The 17,345-nt window shown below is 40.4% G+C and overlaps 1 protein-coding gene across 1 annotated transcript; it reads right to left on the reverse strand.

Annotated features, from left to right (window-relative positions):
• Positions 1–116: 116 nt before the first annotated feature.
• LOC115026449 (MICAL-like protein 1) lies at positions 117–17,066 on the reverse strand. Its single transcript, XM_029459324.1, has 16 exons — positions 16,732–17,066; positions 15,098–15,146; positions 13,314–13,455; positions 13,021–13,208; positions 12,801–12,928; positions 11,312–12,007; positions 10,470–10,672; positions 9,985–10,036; positions 9,322–9,464; positions 9,155–9,219; positions 8,526–8,649; positions 8,323–8,425; positions 4,255–4,328; positions 4,051–4,165; positions 3,487–3,533; positions 117–1,366 (listed from the first exon to the last, which is right to left on the reverse strand). Exons 1-16 carry the CDS (start codon positions 16,872–16,874, stop codon positions 1,290–1,292), a joined length of 2,349 nt encoding a protein of 782 aa, XP_029315184.1. The 5' UTR covers positions 16,875–17,066; the 3' UTR covers positions 117–1,289.
• Positions 17,067–17,345: the final 279 nt, after the last annotated feature.

Raw genomic sequence — 17,345 nt, forward strand, 5'->3', positions numbered from 1 at the left:
CAACTCCCATGATCCCACGCTGCTTCACGACGCCACCGTCTTTTCGTATTCTTTTAATTGAGACCCCTAGTGGCAGGAAAGTGCATAATGTGCGTTAAATAAAACAACATCAGAGAAACATTTTAGTAGATTTATTACAGCAATTGGTTTAAAAGCCAGTTTCTCCATTTAATAATCAAACTGCTGTTAGTACCAGCTTTATACAATATGTACAGGAAGACAGGGGAGAGGAGCATTAACATATACACAATGTTAGATCGTTGTGTTGAAACTGAGCAGTTTGGTGACAACACAGGAAGTACAAGTTATAGATTATGACACACAACAAGTAAACAGTTCATTGAGAAAAGAAAGATTAAAGCATGTACACACCCGGATCCAATATGGACCAACAACTCCTGCTCTGTTTGAATACATGACACACACCAGATTTAACCTTTTCCTCGAGTCAACCGTAAAAATACAAACTACGTATTCAAGTAGCGCAGAAGAAGAATGGAGAGGAAGACTCATCATGACGTCCAGAGACTTTACTATGTTTGAGCTTCAGATATGCATCAACCCTTAAATGTATCATTAAACAAATATTACTAATGATTGTTGTATTAGACAGAAAACTACACAGCGCGAGACCTTTAACATGAAATGTTACAAGTTCAACATGTAATCGACTAAAACAAGATTCATGAAGTTAGTTTTGTAGTTTGAGCTGAAACATGAGCCGCTGTCTGACCTCGCTGTTCTTTAACTCGCATTAGCATCTGTAGTGTTACTGTATACAACCGGCATTTCAATAAGTGGCACATGTAAGACGATATAAGGAGAGTGTGTGTGTGTGTGTGTGTGTGTGTGTGTGTGTGTGTGTGTGTGTGTGTGTGTGTGTGTGTGTGTGTGTGAGCATTAAGTAGACAGATTAAGACTAGAAGGGTATTAAAACTAACAACTGGAGCACTGAACCCAATCACATCACGGCTGGTGAGTCATTAACCCCTCAACATCGTGTGTGTGTGTGTGTGTGTGTGTGTGTGTCACTGGCAGGAGTACCGTCAGATCTTGAGTGTTGCAGTCGACAGAGGGAAGGGCATTTTTCTAAAAGCGCTTAAAATGATAGACACACACACACACACACACACACACACACACACACACACACACACACACACACACACACACACACACACAGTGTTATCCCATGAATCACAGGCTGAGTACACTGACATTAAGACTACAACAAGAGCAGCAAAGACACAAACATCAAAGACAGGAGCAGCGGTGTGTTTCTCGGAGCTTCATCTCTCCTTCTTGTTTCCCCAACCGAACAGTTTGGACATCGGAGACTTTTTCTTTGGTTTGTCTTTCTTGATGTCTGAGAGGGGAGAGAGGAGGTGAGGAGGGGAGGGGAGGGGAGAGAGGAGGGGAGGAGAGAGGAGAGGAGGGGAGGAGGGGAGGGGAGGGGAGGGTAGAGAGGAGGGGAGGGGAGGAGGGGAGGGGAGGGTAGAGAGGAGGGGAGGATAGAGGAGAGGAGGGGAGGAGGGGAGGGGAGGGGAGGGTAGAGAGGAGGGGAGGATAGAGAGGAGGTGAGGAGAGGAGGATAGAGAGGAGGGGAGGATAGGATAGAGGGGAGGATAGAGGGAGGATAGAGAGGAGGGGAGTCAGAAGATGACAGAGGTAAACATGAGGTGAGATTAGTAATTCTGTGAAATCTCATCAATCAGCTCAAATCTTTTGGATTATTTAAAAGAACGTTTGAATCACAGAGCAGCTCTAAAGCTTTGTAGTAGTTTGCTCACATGTCAACGATATAAACCCAAAACAAACCAAACGTGGGCTTTATGGTTTGTTAAATATGGGCGACAGCCTCACGACCGAAGCTACATCAATGCCAAGATTTCCTGATAATTAATAATTATTCATCTCTACGTTGTTTACATTCTCCAGAACATGTTTGTTGTTGGTCATTGTTGCTTTCTATATATATTTATACCCATTTCTCACCTACTATAATATTTCTTTGTTCTGCTTTAACGTCATTGTTTTCAGCTGTAGGGTTGCATCAGTGGTGTGCACAGTTCACGTATACCTGCTGATACTAAATTCCCTGTTTGTGGAAACACACTTGGCCAATAAAGCTTTGTCTGATTGAAAATGTATTTTCCGTGGCCGTGGTATAAAGCACTACGGTGATACTTGTGGCTCGCCGACCATTTTCTAATTCAAAGTGCAGCGGGACCAGACGGTGAGCGATGCCGGGGAGACAAAGTTACGCAGAAATTAGGATGAATCTGAACCCATAAATGTGTATTTCACACGAAACAAAGCTTTAAAATATAATTTATTCTCTTCCTGGTACGAGCACTTTATGTTTATGAATGTTAACGACTTCAGTGATTGCATGATGGGAGAAGTTCCAGTGAAGTTTAATGTTGTATAAACTCTTATAACCACTTATCTACCGAAATATCTAAATAATACATACATCTGTTTATTCTACATATTTATATATTCTTACAGCACGCAGTATTTAATTACACTGTACAGTATTTAAACTGGAAGAAGTTATCTTATTCTAATTTATATGTATATATTTGACATTTTACTTGCACCATTATATCTCTTGCACTTTTTTATTGCCCTATTTAATTTCTTTACATGTATACAATATATTTACACGACTTATATATATTTGAATCTTGAATCTAAATGAAGTAAAATATCGGATTTGAAGTTTGTTTATTAACTGGCCCCTGTCCTCTTGTCATTTTGCACAAGTGGCCCCCAGGCAACGCTCGTGGAGCGTCCCTGAAGCAGCATTTACCTCGTCGTGACACAACATGCGTGTAAACTCTCACACGACTGCACTCAGAGCCGGTCTGAACTGTGAAACTTTGGCATTAACTTTATGAATGCATTAAAAATGAAATGGCGAGTCTTTAGCCCACGGTCGGCGCTCACCCGCCGCAACATAACGACCTTTCACTGAAGTTCAATAAATCTCCTCAATTTTCAGCCCTGCTTTCAGCGTCATGAATTGCAAATGAAGGCAACTTTAACTCTATTCTATCAGAGGGTCAAATTAACGAGCTGCATTATCCATTTGTCTAATAGGACACGCCGCCGACAGAAAGAGGGGGAGCGTTTTGTTGGATGCTTTTTCCATTAGCAGTCATTAGATCAAACGCGATGAAAACATTGCCCGGTGGCACCCTTAAAAAAACACACACACACACACACACACACACACACACACACACACACACGCACACACACACACACACACACACACACACAATGAGAATTCTATCTACTTCAATTAGAGGCGTCCATGATGGAAATCCTCAATTGGATAATTCATAAGCAAACTAAGTTGCAGTGACATTGAGGTTGTGATAACTAATGAACAGAGCGCGGGGGGAGGGGTGGGTGGGTGGGTGTGTGTGTGTGTGTGTGTGGGGTCGGATGGCCTGTGGAGGTGTTGGAGACACTCACTGAAATTCAACATCAACTTGTTTAGCTCCTCGTCCTCCTCTTCCTCCCTGAGAAAACAAACACAGATTAACAACAGTTCATAAACACACGCACACACACACACACACACACACACACACACACACACACACACACACACACACACACACACACACACACACACACACACACACTAATCTGTGAGTACTAGGCAGTGATGAGAACATTACATTTGCTAACACGTTTCTTCGTTATCGATACATTTGTTTTATTTATCATTTAGTTTCGCAAACCATCTTTAAAACTTCTAGTTTTGTTCAACCAATAGTACAAAACCCCAAAAATATTCTATTCACAGGGATGTAAAAGACACATTTAGGAAGCTGTAAACGTTTTCCTCGATACTTAAACAATTATAGATCTTTGTAATTACTCCATGAAAGTTTCTGACATCACTCTGGAGGTGCTGATGTTCAGCTATAATCTTATCAGCTTTACGCCCACATCAGCTAAAGAAGTGTAAACGTAAAACACACAATGTCTTTTATGAGCATGACATTCTAAGTGACTTAGTTGAGCACACACCTGAGTCTGTCCTCATCCAGACCGTCTATAATAGCGTTTCTGTCATTGACGATGTCCACCAGTTTGACCATCAGCTGCTTTTCTCTCTTCCGCTCAGAAGCCGTTTTCAGATGTTCTGCTCAAAAACACAAAACACATTTAAAATCTCAGATGTTTGATTTGTTCTACGTGACTCGAGTTGAATTTGTTCCCTCAAACTCTCACCTGGCTTCTCCATCAGCCTCCTGAGCTCCTGCTCCACACTGGGCTGCTCTTCCTCCAGATCCTGCGTTTTTCCACTATAAATGAAAATAGTTAATTGTATTTGTTACTATCGCTTGTATGTTGTTTTGCCTCAATTCCTCCAACTCGTATTCATATGAGCTACACAGTTATCACACACACACACACACACACACACACACACACACACACACACACACACACACACACACACCTTTTAAATGAGATGCAGTTGGAAGCTCTGGCAAAAGCTTTCACGTACGTTAAGGACATTGAGTAAAAATAATGTGGGTTTTTTTTTTTTTTGAAAATAGCAACCCAATGGCCTTTCATTCAGTGCCACCTGACAAACTTTATCATCATCACTTTTAATATGGTGAACTTGTTAGCAAACAGTTACTCATTTAGACGTCCAGCCGGAGCGTTTATCTGATGTCATGTTTCGGACCACGTGGCAGGTGTAAGTCTCCTCTCAGCTCTGTTGGTCTCTAACAATTCCTGAGAAAATGCAAAATGTTTAACTATGTTTTATGTTCACCAGAGACACTTTTTCAGTCTGCTGGGCAGGTAGCGTGCAGTGGGTTTATGAGACTGAACATGACCATGATGAGAGCGAACCAAGACAAACAACAATGAGCTGAAAGACGCTAAAACACTATGAGCCTCCCTGTCACATTAAACATCATCTGTTCTATGTGAAAATAAAAAATATTGATTAGAGCAGCTTAAAATTGCCATAACTCTCCATTGTTACCTATTTTAAGATATTTTTCAAAGGTCCCCATGACATCTATTACTGTCAGCTCATATATCAGCTCATCCAAAACGCTGCAACGAGGCTGCTGACTAGAACCAAGAGGAGAGACCACATCAGTCCAGTGTTAGCCACTCTACACTGGCTTCCAGTAACTTTTAGAATTGACTTTAAAAGTCCTCCTACTTGTATACAAAGCCCTAAACGAAGTTAAAGACATATCTCTTTACTTTAGCCTTTTAATAGTGATATTTTATATCTCTTTACTTTAGCCTTTTAATAGTGATATTTTATATCTCTTTACTTTAGCCTTTTAATGGTGATATTTTATCTCTTTACTTTAGCCTTTTAATGGTGATATTTTATATCTCTTTACTTTAGCCTTTTAATGGTGATATTTTATATCTCTTTACTTTAGCCTTTTAATGGTGATATTTTATATCTCTTTACTTTAGCCTTTTAATGGTGATATTTTATATCTCTTTACTTTAGCCTTTTAATAGTGATATTTTATATCTCTTTACTTTAGCCTTTTAATAGTGATATTTTATATCTCTTTACTTTAGCCTTTTAATGGTGATATTTTATATCTCTTTACTTTAGCCTTTTAATGGTGATATTTTATATCTCTTTACTTTAGCCTTTTAATGGTGATATTTTATATCTCTTTACTTTAGCCTTTTAATGGTGATATTTTATATCTCTTTACTTTAGCCTTTTAATGGTGATATTTTATATCTCTTTACTTTAGCCTTTTAATAGTGATATTTTATATCTCTTTACTTTAGCCTTTTAATAGTGATATTTTATATCTCTTTACTTTAGCCTTTTAATAGTGATATTTTATATCTCTTTACTTTAGCCTTTTAATGGTGATATTTTATATCTCTTTACTTTAGCCTTTTAATGGTGATATTTTATATCTCTTTACTTTAGCCTTTTAATGGTGATATTTTATATCTCTTTACTTTAGCCTTTTAATGGTGATATTTTATATCTCTTTACTTTAGCCTTTTAATAGTGATATTTTATATCTCTTTACTTTAGCCTTTTAATGGTGATATTGTATATCTCTTTACTTTAGCCTTTTAATGGTGATATTTTATATCTCTTTACTTTAGCCTTTTAATGGTGATATTTTATATCTCTTTACTTTAGCCTTTTAATAGTGATATTTTATATCTCTTTACTTTAGCCTTTTAATGGTGATATTTTATATCTCTTTACTTTAGCCTTTTAATGGTGATATTTTATATCTCTTTACTTTAGCCTTTTAATGGTGATATTTTATATCTCTTTACTTTAGCCTTTTAATGGTGATATTTTATATCTCTTTACTTTAGCCTTTTAATAGTGATATTTTATATCTCTTTACTTTAGCCTTTTAATAGTGATATTTTATATCTCTTTACTTTAGCCTTTTAATAGTGATATTTTATATCTCTTTACTTTAGCCTTTTAATAGTGATATTTTATATCTCTTTACTTTAGCCTTTTAATGGTGATATTTTATATCTCTTTACTTTAGCCTTTTAATGGTGATATTTTATATCTCTTTACTTTAGCCTTTTAATGGTGATATTTTATATCTCTTTACTTTAGCCTTTTAATAGTGATATTTTATATCTCTTTACTTTAGCCTTTTAATGGTGATATTGTATATCTCTTTACTTTAGCCTTTTAATGGTGATATTTTATATCTCTTTACTTTAGCCTTTTAGTGGTGATATTTTATATCTCTTTACTTTAGCCTTTTAATGGTGATATTTTATATCTCTTTACTTTAGCCTTTTAATAGTGATATTTTATATCTCTTTACTTTAGCCTTTTAATGGTGATATTTTATATCTCTTTACTTTAGCCTTTTAATGGTGATATTTTATATCTCTTTACTTTAGCCTTTTAATGGTGATATTTTATATCTCTTTACTTTAGCCTTTTAATGGTGATATTTTATATCTCTTTACTTTAGCCTTTTAATGGTGATATTTTATATCTCTTTACTTTAGCCTTTTAATAGTGATATTTTATATCTCTTTACTTTAGCCTTTTAATAGTGATATTTTATATCTCTTTACTTTAGCCTTTTAATAGTGATATTTTATATCTCTTTACTTTAGCCTTTTAATGGTGATATTTTATATCTCTTTACTTTAGCCTTTTAATGGTGATATTTTATATCTCTTTACTTTAGCCTTTTAATAGTGATATTTTATATCTCTTTACTTTAGCCTTTTAATGGTGATATTGTATATCTCTTTACTTTAGCCTTTTAATGGTGATATTTTATATCTCTTTACTTTAGCCTTTTAGTGGTGATATTTTATATCTCTTTACTTTAGCCTTTTAATGGTGATATTTTATATCTCTTTACTTTAGCCTTTTAATAGTGATATTTTATATCTCTTTACTTTAGCCTTTTTTTATGCTGCTACTCTATGCCACTTTAGACTAATTTAAATGATTTCATAAATGTTTGCTATACCTGGTTTAACATTGAATGTGTAAAGGTAACTGAGATAAATTTCAGAGTGTGTATTTTTGAGAAACCTGAAGAGGTCAAATAGACTGTTTTACCACGGGAACAAGAGGAAGTTTCTCTGATAAATGTGTATTGGAGAAAAACTGGCTTTAACCGAAGGGAGTAAAGCATTTGAAAGGCCACAGGGGCGCATTGTTGATCTCATGCTTTCAAAATATGGCTCTGATAGTTTAAAACATCTACAAGAATGGTGTGATGAATGTGATTTCCCGGCAGGAGGGTCGTTAAGTACGGCACAGATACTGAAACTAGGCATGATTTCCAATGTTATTTTATACTATTTTAATTATTCTATTGTTATAATGGTACTTCAGACTCATTTACATCAACACTGTGATTATTGTACTGTAAATGATCTTATTCTGTCTAATCTTATACTAATGGTTATGTTTTTGCTGTGAAGCACTTTGGGCTGCAATTCTTGTATGAAAGGTGCTATACAAATAAAGCTTATTATTATTAAATGCTTGTTTTGTTTTAATTTTCCCTTAAGATGCCATGATAGAGGTAGAGGTTTGACATTCATTTGTGAAAGGAATAATTGCAGCAGCATCCTGCTTCAGTGTGTGTGTGTGTGTGTGTGTGTGTGTGTGTGTGTGTGTGTGTGGGGTGGGGGCTGTCGTGTTCCAGGACGTCCTGCTGTGGGAGGACACTGGGAATTCAAACTGTCAACCTTCTGGCCACAAGTCTGTCTCACTAATCGCTAAATAGTGGCCCCTTCCCTAAGTGTGTGTGTGTGTGTGTGTGTACTCACATGTAGACCAGCTCAGACTCCCGGCGCATGGCCACCTGCTTGTTCCTGATCAAGTTGAACCACTCGATCATGAGCTCATCCATGAGAGAGTCATCTTCACCCTCTGACACACAAACACACACACAGTGAATCTTATATATACACACACACTTCCTCTAAAGCTGCCTTTATATTCACTCCTCAAGTGTGTGTGTTCCTCTCACCTGCTTCACTGCTGCGGAGCCTCACCTCCAGCTCCACTCCTCTCTTCTCCCACTCGTTCAAATTGTCTTCGATGTCCTGCAGCTCCTTCATGATGTCGTCTTTGAGGATGTAGTCCGGCTTCATCTGACGGAACACACACACACACACACACACACACACACACACACACACACACACACACACACACACACACACACACACACACACACACACACACACACACACACACACACACACTAAATGTTTTACTTCCTCCAATCAGTGGCTATTACTACCCATCAATAAATTAAATAAGTTAAATGTAATTTATTTTACTCATCTTTCACAATCTAATTTAAATAAATATTATATAAAAAGGTAAAGTAAATGTTTGTAATGTAAATGTCATTTTAATTCATCTGTCCATAGTTTTGAGATATATTTAAATCGCTCTGAATTATCTTCACCAACTAACTTTCTTAACATTAGCTTGACCGTCAGCCTACAAGAGTTCATACAGTGACGCGACATCAGCTCTATGTGATACAGGATGAATAAATCTTCTAAATGTTTATTTTGACTGAACACAAAACAAGGGATCGCATTTTAAATGCTAAAGCAAACATACTTTCCATCTAACATGGGGTACCTTGGAAGTCTTTGACTCTGGCTTCGTGCCATTTGCAGTCGGGTCTCTCTGACCGTTCAGGAACCCTGGAAAAGAAAAAGATAAAATGCAGAAAATAAGTTAAGAGCAAAAGACAGAAACTGAGAGGTTTGATTCATATCGACTCTTTTATCTTGCACCATTGTTACCCTTTGGTGCAGGTGGAGTGACAGAAATGCTCGGGCTGGGGACACGAGAGGAGGGAGAAGGCCGGACAGACGGCTCTGAAGTCTGAGGCTTTCCAGCTCCATTAGCCCAGGGTTTAGGGGAGGACTGTGAAGAAGCAGCGGGTCTGTAGATGACAAGCAGAAAAGAGACATAATTTAATTAATTTATCTGCTCCTACAAGAAGAGTCCCCTTTCTGTCTTGCTGCAGTCCTTAGTTTTGATTCATGAGAGTGGGAGGAAAGGTCATCCGGGGGAAAGCAACTCCGAGCACTGAGCATATGTTGCACCACGGAGGACTCTACTCAGTCTTGACACCATTTGGGGCTCGCATGCATGTGGCGGAAGAGAAGAGGCTGAAAGCTCCGACTACAAATGATGGCCGAGCCATTTGGAGGAGCAGCAGGTACAGGCTTCCTGTGGGAGGGAAGGTTGGGTAGATGGATGCGAGACAGGATCAAAGGATGGATGGATGGACAGGACATTGGGAGGGAGACGCTGATGTGCTGTGAGCCTGCACACGTACAGATACTCCCCGCTGGGGGTATGACATTAGGAGCTGAGCCAGGAAGGGGAAGGAATTAACCGGAAAACATACAATATGATGGCGAAGACAGAAAACATGTCCATAAAATAAGCCTCCTTACTTGGAGACAGGTTTGAGCTTGGACCTCCAGTCCGCAGGAGACTCCTTGTTCTCTGGTGATGAGGAGAAAAAAAGAAATCAAGCAAAACTTTAGTGTTTGTCACTTCCTGAAACCTCCTGGTGTCCAATTTCACTTCCTATTTCTCTTGTTTTGTTGCAAGAGAAGAACAATATAAAAAAGGTTGCACATTAACTGCAACCTGCTGTGTGTTTTGCACCCTAACAATCCGCAGAAGAACCTTAGAGAGGATGGTGACGTCGCAACCCCGACTACATTTTGGGGAAACAAATCCGATGCACCAAAGGCAGCCATTACGAAAGACAATGACAGGTTCAGTATGTGCAACTACACAGTCTTCTTCATGCACAACGTAGTATTCACAGACGAAGAAGAACACGAGCTTTAAGTATTATGGATTTAATATTTAATGTTGACACCACAGTGTTCCCGTATAAATCTCCACACACGTGTGATTCCAGGCTAACCTGAGGTGTTGGATGATGCAGTGTCGGGCTTTGAGGCGCCTCTGTCAGGAGTTCTGGCTCTGAGTGCACCGCTGCTGACCGGGCTCGGCGTCCGTGTGTCTGTGAGAGTGTGCAGGTCAGCGAGGATGGACGGGTCCGCTCTCAGCCTCACTCGCCCTCTGACACCCTCCGTCTCCCTCTTTGGAGTCTCAACCTGAGGAGGTCTGATGAGAGGCGAAGAGTTATTAAATGCTACTATTCACCAGCAGAGGTCAGGCCAGAGCAAGATATTATAGTCTAGTCATATATCTCAGGGCTGCTCGGTTATGGGAAAACAATCATAATTATTATTATTTTGGGCAATATTGAGATCACTATTAATTAACACGATCACTCATTGACTTTTGAAACATAATGCATTTATTGAACTTTCCCCAAAAAAATGTTTTAATAATGTCAAAATATATTTGATGATTAAATAAAATGATATATATATATATACACAAATAATAATTAAATAAATTAGATCTAAATAAATAAGACAATTGAAATAAATACAAATATTTTAAACAGTCGATTCTTTTTTGTTTTATAATGTAAAAATAAATTACAAGACTAAATAAATTATATATATAAAAATACAAAAATAATAAAGATGAATTTGATTTAAAAAAATAAGTCAACTATGTTATAACATTAGTGTACTTCCAAAACCTGCTGAACTAAATATTCAAGCTACAGAAAACTCCTGAACATATATTCAACATTTCTGTAAACTATAGTCCTGAAAATAAAATGTGACTTATGTGTGTGTGTGTGTGTGTGTGTGTGTGTGCGTGCGTGTGTGTGTGCACATTACTTACTTCAGCGCTACAGTCGTCCACGATGGTTTGCTGTTATCGTTGTTCTCTTCGGTCAGTTTCTTGGAGATGAAGGCTGCTGCTGATGCTTTCGTCTTCACATCTCCACCTGCTGCTTTGACTTTCTCCCCTCCTGTGTTCACGCTCACATTCGTTTCCTTTTTGCCAAAACCACCAACATTCACAACCACAGTGACGGCCTGCGCGGCCTCCTGGGCCTTACCCGTCACATTCGGCCCTTTGTTGATGACGATGCTGGTGGTTGTTTTCTTTTTCTCTTCCTCTTTAACGCTGTTATCTGATTGGAAGAAGTTGAGCTTGGAGTGCAGCGTCTTTGCCGCCGTGGTTGAGGTCCGAGGAGCCGCAGTTGGCCTGGTGGTGACGGAGGTGGTCGTTGTGGTGAAGGTGGAGTCACATGTAGTCCGTGGCGCCGTGGGTTTGGAGACAACACGTGTCTGAGTCTCTTTAGCAGCGGAGGAGAGACTTGAAGCAGGCCGGGAAGGAGACGGAGAAGAGAACGTGGTGGAGAAGCTGGGAGGGGTGCTGGGTTTCTCCGTCAGCCACGACGGCCCCTGTCTGGAGGGTGTATGAGATGGAGGAGTTGTGCTGGTGGAGTCTGGTGGAGAAGTGAATCTGGACGCGGGAGTGTTTGTGGGGAAACTTCTGAGAGGAGCAGTCGGGTTCGTAGGCGGCAGAGACCTGAAAGACAGAAATGTTGTTACGATTACAAACACATGAGTCCCACAGCTGGCCAATCACAGCTCCTGCTGGCGCCGTTTAGAGCGGCCGCCTCTTTGTCGATGAGTCAACTAAATGGTCGTTTCAACTGATGTTGTGCTTTTTTCATGCTGAATGACTTATTACCAAGAATGTTACGAGCACATCTCTGGTAAACACAAGACATAAAGTCTTTGTGGAGAAGCTTTGTTTTACAGATCTGTCGATTAAATCAACAAATCCTTTGAGACCCTTTGACTTCACTACGGATGATGCCAGATACCGGATGATGTAATACTTGGATTTCCACAGCCAAGACTTTGTATTTGTACCTTATAACTCATTAAAGTGCATTAAGTTATTCTTTAAATTAAAACAATCATGAAATATAAACTGTAAATGTCACACAAATGGACGTGACATGGGATGCAATGAGTGGGCGCCGTTACATTAACCGCTACTAGCATAACGTACAATCTCCAACTCCGACCGTGCGTCAAATGACTGCAAGAAAGAAAAACGTTTCTTTGTTTTCATATATACTGTCAACTTGAGTCTGACGATGTAATGAAAGTGCAATACTTAATCAGCCGAGTACTCTTGCAATGCATCATTTAAATGGACATTTAATTCATCAAAGCTTTTCTGGATTTATTCACTTTTGTTTTAACTCAGATTTGAATTAAGAACTAAAACACGTCTCTAATCGTTCTCACTCCAGACGCAGATTGTGAGGATCAGGTGTGATTAAATGAATATACACACGGGTCCTTACTTTGCACAGTTCCTGTGATAGAGCTTCCCGTCCACTAGGTGTCGCTGCACCAGGTGAACATGCTTGCTGCAGGACACACACTTGTTACTCAGGGTTCCTGTCTGGTGGGGTTTCTCAACCACAATATCCTGGAAGAAGAAGGGAACAAAACAAGTCAGTTGTACACTCTCTGGACTCTCTTAGTAACGCTTGTGTAAAGCATTAAGGCAGCAACAGTTACCTTCTCGGCCTTAGTGGTTTGCTTTGGGGAAGGAGAGGGCCTTGTGATGTTGGAGGAGGGGGGAGGGCTGTTTTCTCTGTTCGGTTTGGAGAAGGGGAACACCTTCGACGCCACCGGCTGGTTCTTCTTCCCAGACGGTTCCTCTGTGGGGCCGTCGGCCGGACGCTTTATACCTCCCAAACCACCGACTGCAGCAAACACACAGATACAGAGAGGCGCACCGTGTCGTCACATGACACAGGAAGAAGGGAACAAAAGGCCGAGGCGGACACAGTGAGACACTAAATACTCACTCGGGGAGCGTCCATGGAAGTAGTTGTAATACTGGGACACGTATGTCAGGATACTGAGGCGGTCAGGAACCTTAAGAGCCACCATGTCTTCTGCATCCAACAGAGCTGGAATCCCCAACTCCTCCTCCGCAACCTTGAATGCCTGTAAACATCATCCACTTTATCCAGCCAGGCAGAAGAAGCTCAGCGTGGACTTTACAAATGTGCAGCGAGCGGCCAGTAAATCACATCTAGCAGATGGTCCAGTGAGACACACACAACATGTTCACAGCTGAGTGCTGATGTTCTGGGAGGCTCCAGGAGAAAGCTTTCGCTTTCTTTTTGCCACAGTCTTCTGTTAGAAACTTTTTGAGAGAGAGAGTTTCTGCCAAAGTCAGTGTGTTTAAAAAAGTGTTCACTTGTATTCAATTTGTTTTATTTTGGCCTGGCTTTGGATTTCAGCTGCCCGTCCTATGGACATGTAAGATACGGTAAAACAGAACTTCATTGTGCCGGATGTTACTCAAAAACTAACGAACATAAGAATAAAGAATCTGTTCTCAGTGTTTTCTAACATCCACGTCTTGTTTCTTAGTATATCCTAAATCAAATCCCTGTGTTCAAATGATTGTGACCGCAGATTGACACTTTGTGTCAGAGAGAAAGTAAAGTCATGAGCTTCCAAACTAGATTCACATTCACTGATTCCAAGGAAGCAGAAAACAACAACAAGCAGAGGCAGGCCGACGAGCACCAGAGGCAAACACTTCATGATCAACAGAGCCATAAAAACTCTGTTAACTTGTGCACTTTAATCTCTACAGCTCTTTGTTGCTTTCAGCTTTGTTTCACTTACAATCCTGATTAGTATCAAACAACAGCTGCTGCTGCTTTACGCCTTTATTCAACATCACTTTCAAAAGAGGAAAAGGTGATGTTTGTCAGTTCTGGAGCTTCAGAGTCCGGTAAAGGAGCTCCGGGGAGAAAGTGAAAGTAAAGAAAGCAATAAAGCAAAGACACAGTCTGTGCTTGGACTTGTCCCTCAGCCATGTTTGAACGCTGACGTTTTAGAAAACTCCGTGTTATCTCACATCACGTGGTGCTGATGCATCGTCCACAGCCAACATGCACGGAGACGCAATGTAGGGTTGCCGGTAACACATAGAGACCACATGCGGAGGGATCGCACCAGCAGATCACCAAATCAAGCCAGGGGAGTAAAGTGTGTGTGTGTGTGTGTGTGTGTGTGTGTGTGTGTGAGGTAATGTCTCCTTTCTCTTCCTACCCCCCAACAAATGTGTTGAATCCATTTCCTTTCTCAAAACACTTGCAAAGCTGCTTTTTGTTATTAATTCACCGCCTGCACATCAGTGGTCCTTGGTCCATATCAATACTACAGGTCTAAAACTCCACGGGGAACCTTTGAGTCAGAAAGACTCTTAAGTGACGATACTAAAGCCCTGCGTGTGTTCAGGAAACAGGAGTTAGTCAGAATAAAGAGATTAAGGCGAGACACTACAGGAGTCGCCGGTCAATGTTATGTTTCTTGCAGACTAGTGGAAAGAAAACATCCAAAATACACATTTAAGTGTTGATTTCACTCTTTGTGTTTGAGCATCTGCACATTTTAATAACATTTAATAAGATAATGCCTCATTTGCATATTTAAAACATAACATTTCAGAACACTATACAAAATGTAGTTGTTTTAATGCAAGTAGTCGACTGGGAAAGTTTCATGGTGACGACTTCCCTACACACCTGGAGTCTCCAGAGGTCACACGCAGAATGTAAACATGTCTTACCAGTTTGTTGTTCTCATAAACATCTTCCTTCTTCAGTGAATCAAAGTTTCTGCAACAGAGGAGGACAAAACACATGTGACACAAGTTCCCTTCCTCATTTATCTGTGTACAAGCAGTCGAGACCAAAACATGTGTTGTTTAGTCATCGAAGCAGGAACATCAACACATGCATCCGACTGATGGGTCGTTACACGCTGCGGTGACACGTGACCTCATGTGTGGCATGCAGAGGGACTTTAGAGGAAGCTCAGTCTGCATTCATAAAGCCATGGACGTGTCCATATTTAGTAAACCGGAGCAAACCGATGTTTCGACATTCAGCTGGTGTAAACATGAGATGCGCCACCATGCTCGTCTGGCTGCAAGGGAAAAGTGGAGACTGGAAGAGACTGGAACAGCTGTGACTCTTGTTAAAATGAAACTACTGTGCGTGTGTGTGTGTGTGTGTGTGTGTGTGTGTGTGTGTGTGTGTGTGTGTGTCATAATGGCTGTCAACGTGGACAGATCTTATCCAAATACATCTGCGAGACTTTACAGCTGTCAAGTATGAAATATTAACTAATATTCCCAGGTGGAAAATGCCTGGTACTTATCAGAAAGTCCAGAGAAACTGAAAAGAGAAAGTACTTTTTACTTTCCTGAGGGGAAACATTTGATCCAGGTCCAAACTAAAAAGGATGTTTCACACACACACAAACTGGATTATAACCCAGGACACTTTGATATTCAGCTCTGAGTCGATTAACTGTCAACAGAAAGACAATTAAACAAACACACTTTTTGATAATCCCTCACTTATTAGATATTTATCAAGCAAAGACTCCAAACATGGAATAACTTTGAGTGTGTCACTGTTGGCCACACAAAACAAACTGAACACATCATCAGTCCCTGGAAACTTAAAACATGTTATGCACTAAACAAAGTTCAAACTTGATAAATCAAGAGATTATTAAATGATGATAAACACCGCAGCTCTAAACTGCATCTCACAAACAGCAGCTACAAGAACACACAGAACAGCTGTTTCTAAGTGTTTTAAAGCAACATTACTGTCAACTACAAGCGTGGCCGACTATTAAAAGAGTGTTTTCTACTTTGCGTAGGATCAAGTCCTAATGGTGAAGTGTGCAAACAAGTGATGATTGATTCTATTGTTCAACTTGTAATGTCATATCTGGAGTTTCAGTGTGATGGATGCTTTTCAAAATAAAATATGTCCATGCTGAAATTAATTAGGGATTAATATTCCCTTCAGCTTCCATATTGTTCTGTTAGTTACTTATTAACTGATCCAGTATGGAACCGGCTCCACACCATGAGACACAGTGTTTAACAGGCTTTAAGTCTACAGCTCAGAATCCACCGGGATAATAAAATGTACAATCACTTCAGTGTGGTAAGATGAACAGACAAACACACATCTGTCCTGATGTAAACACATGCAGACTTGTGTGTCTGGGGAGTGGGCTTCTGGTGGGCAGATTCAGTCCAGCTGAGCTCCTGATCCGGTCTTTCCTGCAGACCCGTGAAGTTTGTTCCCCTTCAGAACTGAAGAAAGCCTCCATGAAGCTGGAAAACAACATCAATGGACCCCTTCTTCTCTAAACAGTGTTGTCTGCTGCTGTACTTACATGAGGTCGGGTCTGTGTTTGTGGATGAGCGCGCAGAAAGCCATGCCGTCCCTGAAGGACGTGGTCATGTTGGTGATGGACACATCCCGGTAGCCGTCACACCGGACCCGGCACCACTGCTGCAGCGCCTTCACGGCCGACATCCCCGGAGCTCAGAGCCGAAGTGATCCGTGTGAGAGAGCAGCAGCGCGGCTGTAGATCTCCCCGAGCTCCCCCCCTCCTCCCTCCAACAACAAACTTCTGAAAGTTTCCACAGAAGCTTGGACACACTGGATCCAGGAAATGACAGACAGCCGGGCTCTGTGTAAGTAAGTGTGTGTGTGTGTGTGTGTGTGTGTGGAATCACCCTCTCTCGACTGAGGAGAAACTGGATGTGACACCTGCGAAAGGTCGATTGTGACGCGACATGGGAGGAGTTCAGTCCGCTTTGTGTTTCTCCTTTGTGTGTGTGTGTGTGTGTGTGTGTGTGTGTGTGTGTGTGTGTGTGTGTGTGTGTGTGTGTGTGTGTGACACATGCAGAGTAATCACAGGGCTATAGATACGTTTTTAGAGATATGAGTTCATAAATCATTTAAAACGTGTTACATTATATGTATTTGATCTGGGAGTGCTGA

This window comes from Cottoperca gobio, chromosome 1 (genome assembly GCF_900634415.1).
Source record: "Cottoperca gobio chromosome 1, fCotGob3.1, whole genome shotgun sequence".
Classification (NCBI taxonomy): domain Eukaryota; kingdom Metazoa; phylum Chordata; class Actinopteri; order Perciformes; family Bovichtidae; genus Cottoperca; species Cottoperca gobio.

Coding starts and splice junctions, on each gene's coding strand:
- LOC115026449 (XM_029459324.1), bottom strand. CDS start 16,874: ATGTCGGCCGTGAAGGCGCTGCAGCAGTGGTGCCGGGTCCGGTGTGAC. Junction 12,008..12,800: donor TATCACAGGAACTGTGCAAA/GTAAGGACCCGT, acceptor TCTGTCTTTCAG/GTCTCTGCCGCCTACGAACC. Junction 1,367..3,486: donor CAAGTTGATGTTGAATTTCA/GTGAGTGTCTCC, acceptor CTCCCCTCTCAG/ACATCAAGAAAGACAAACCA.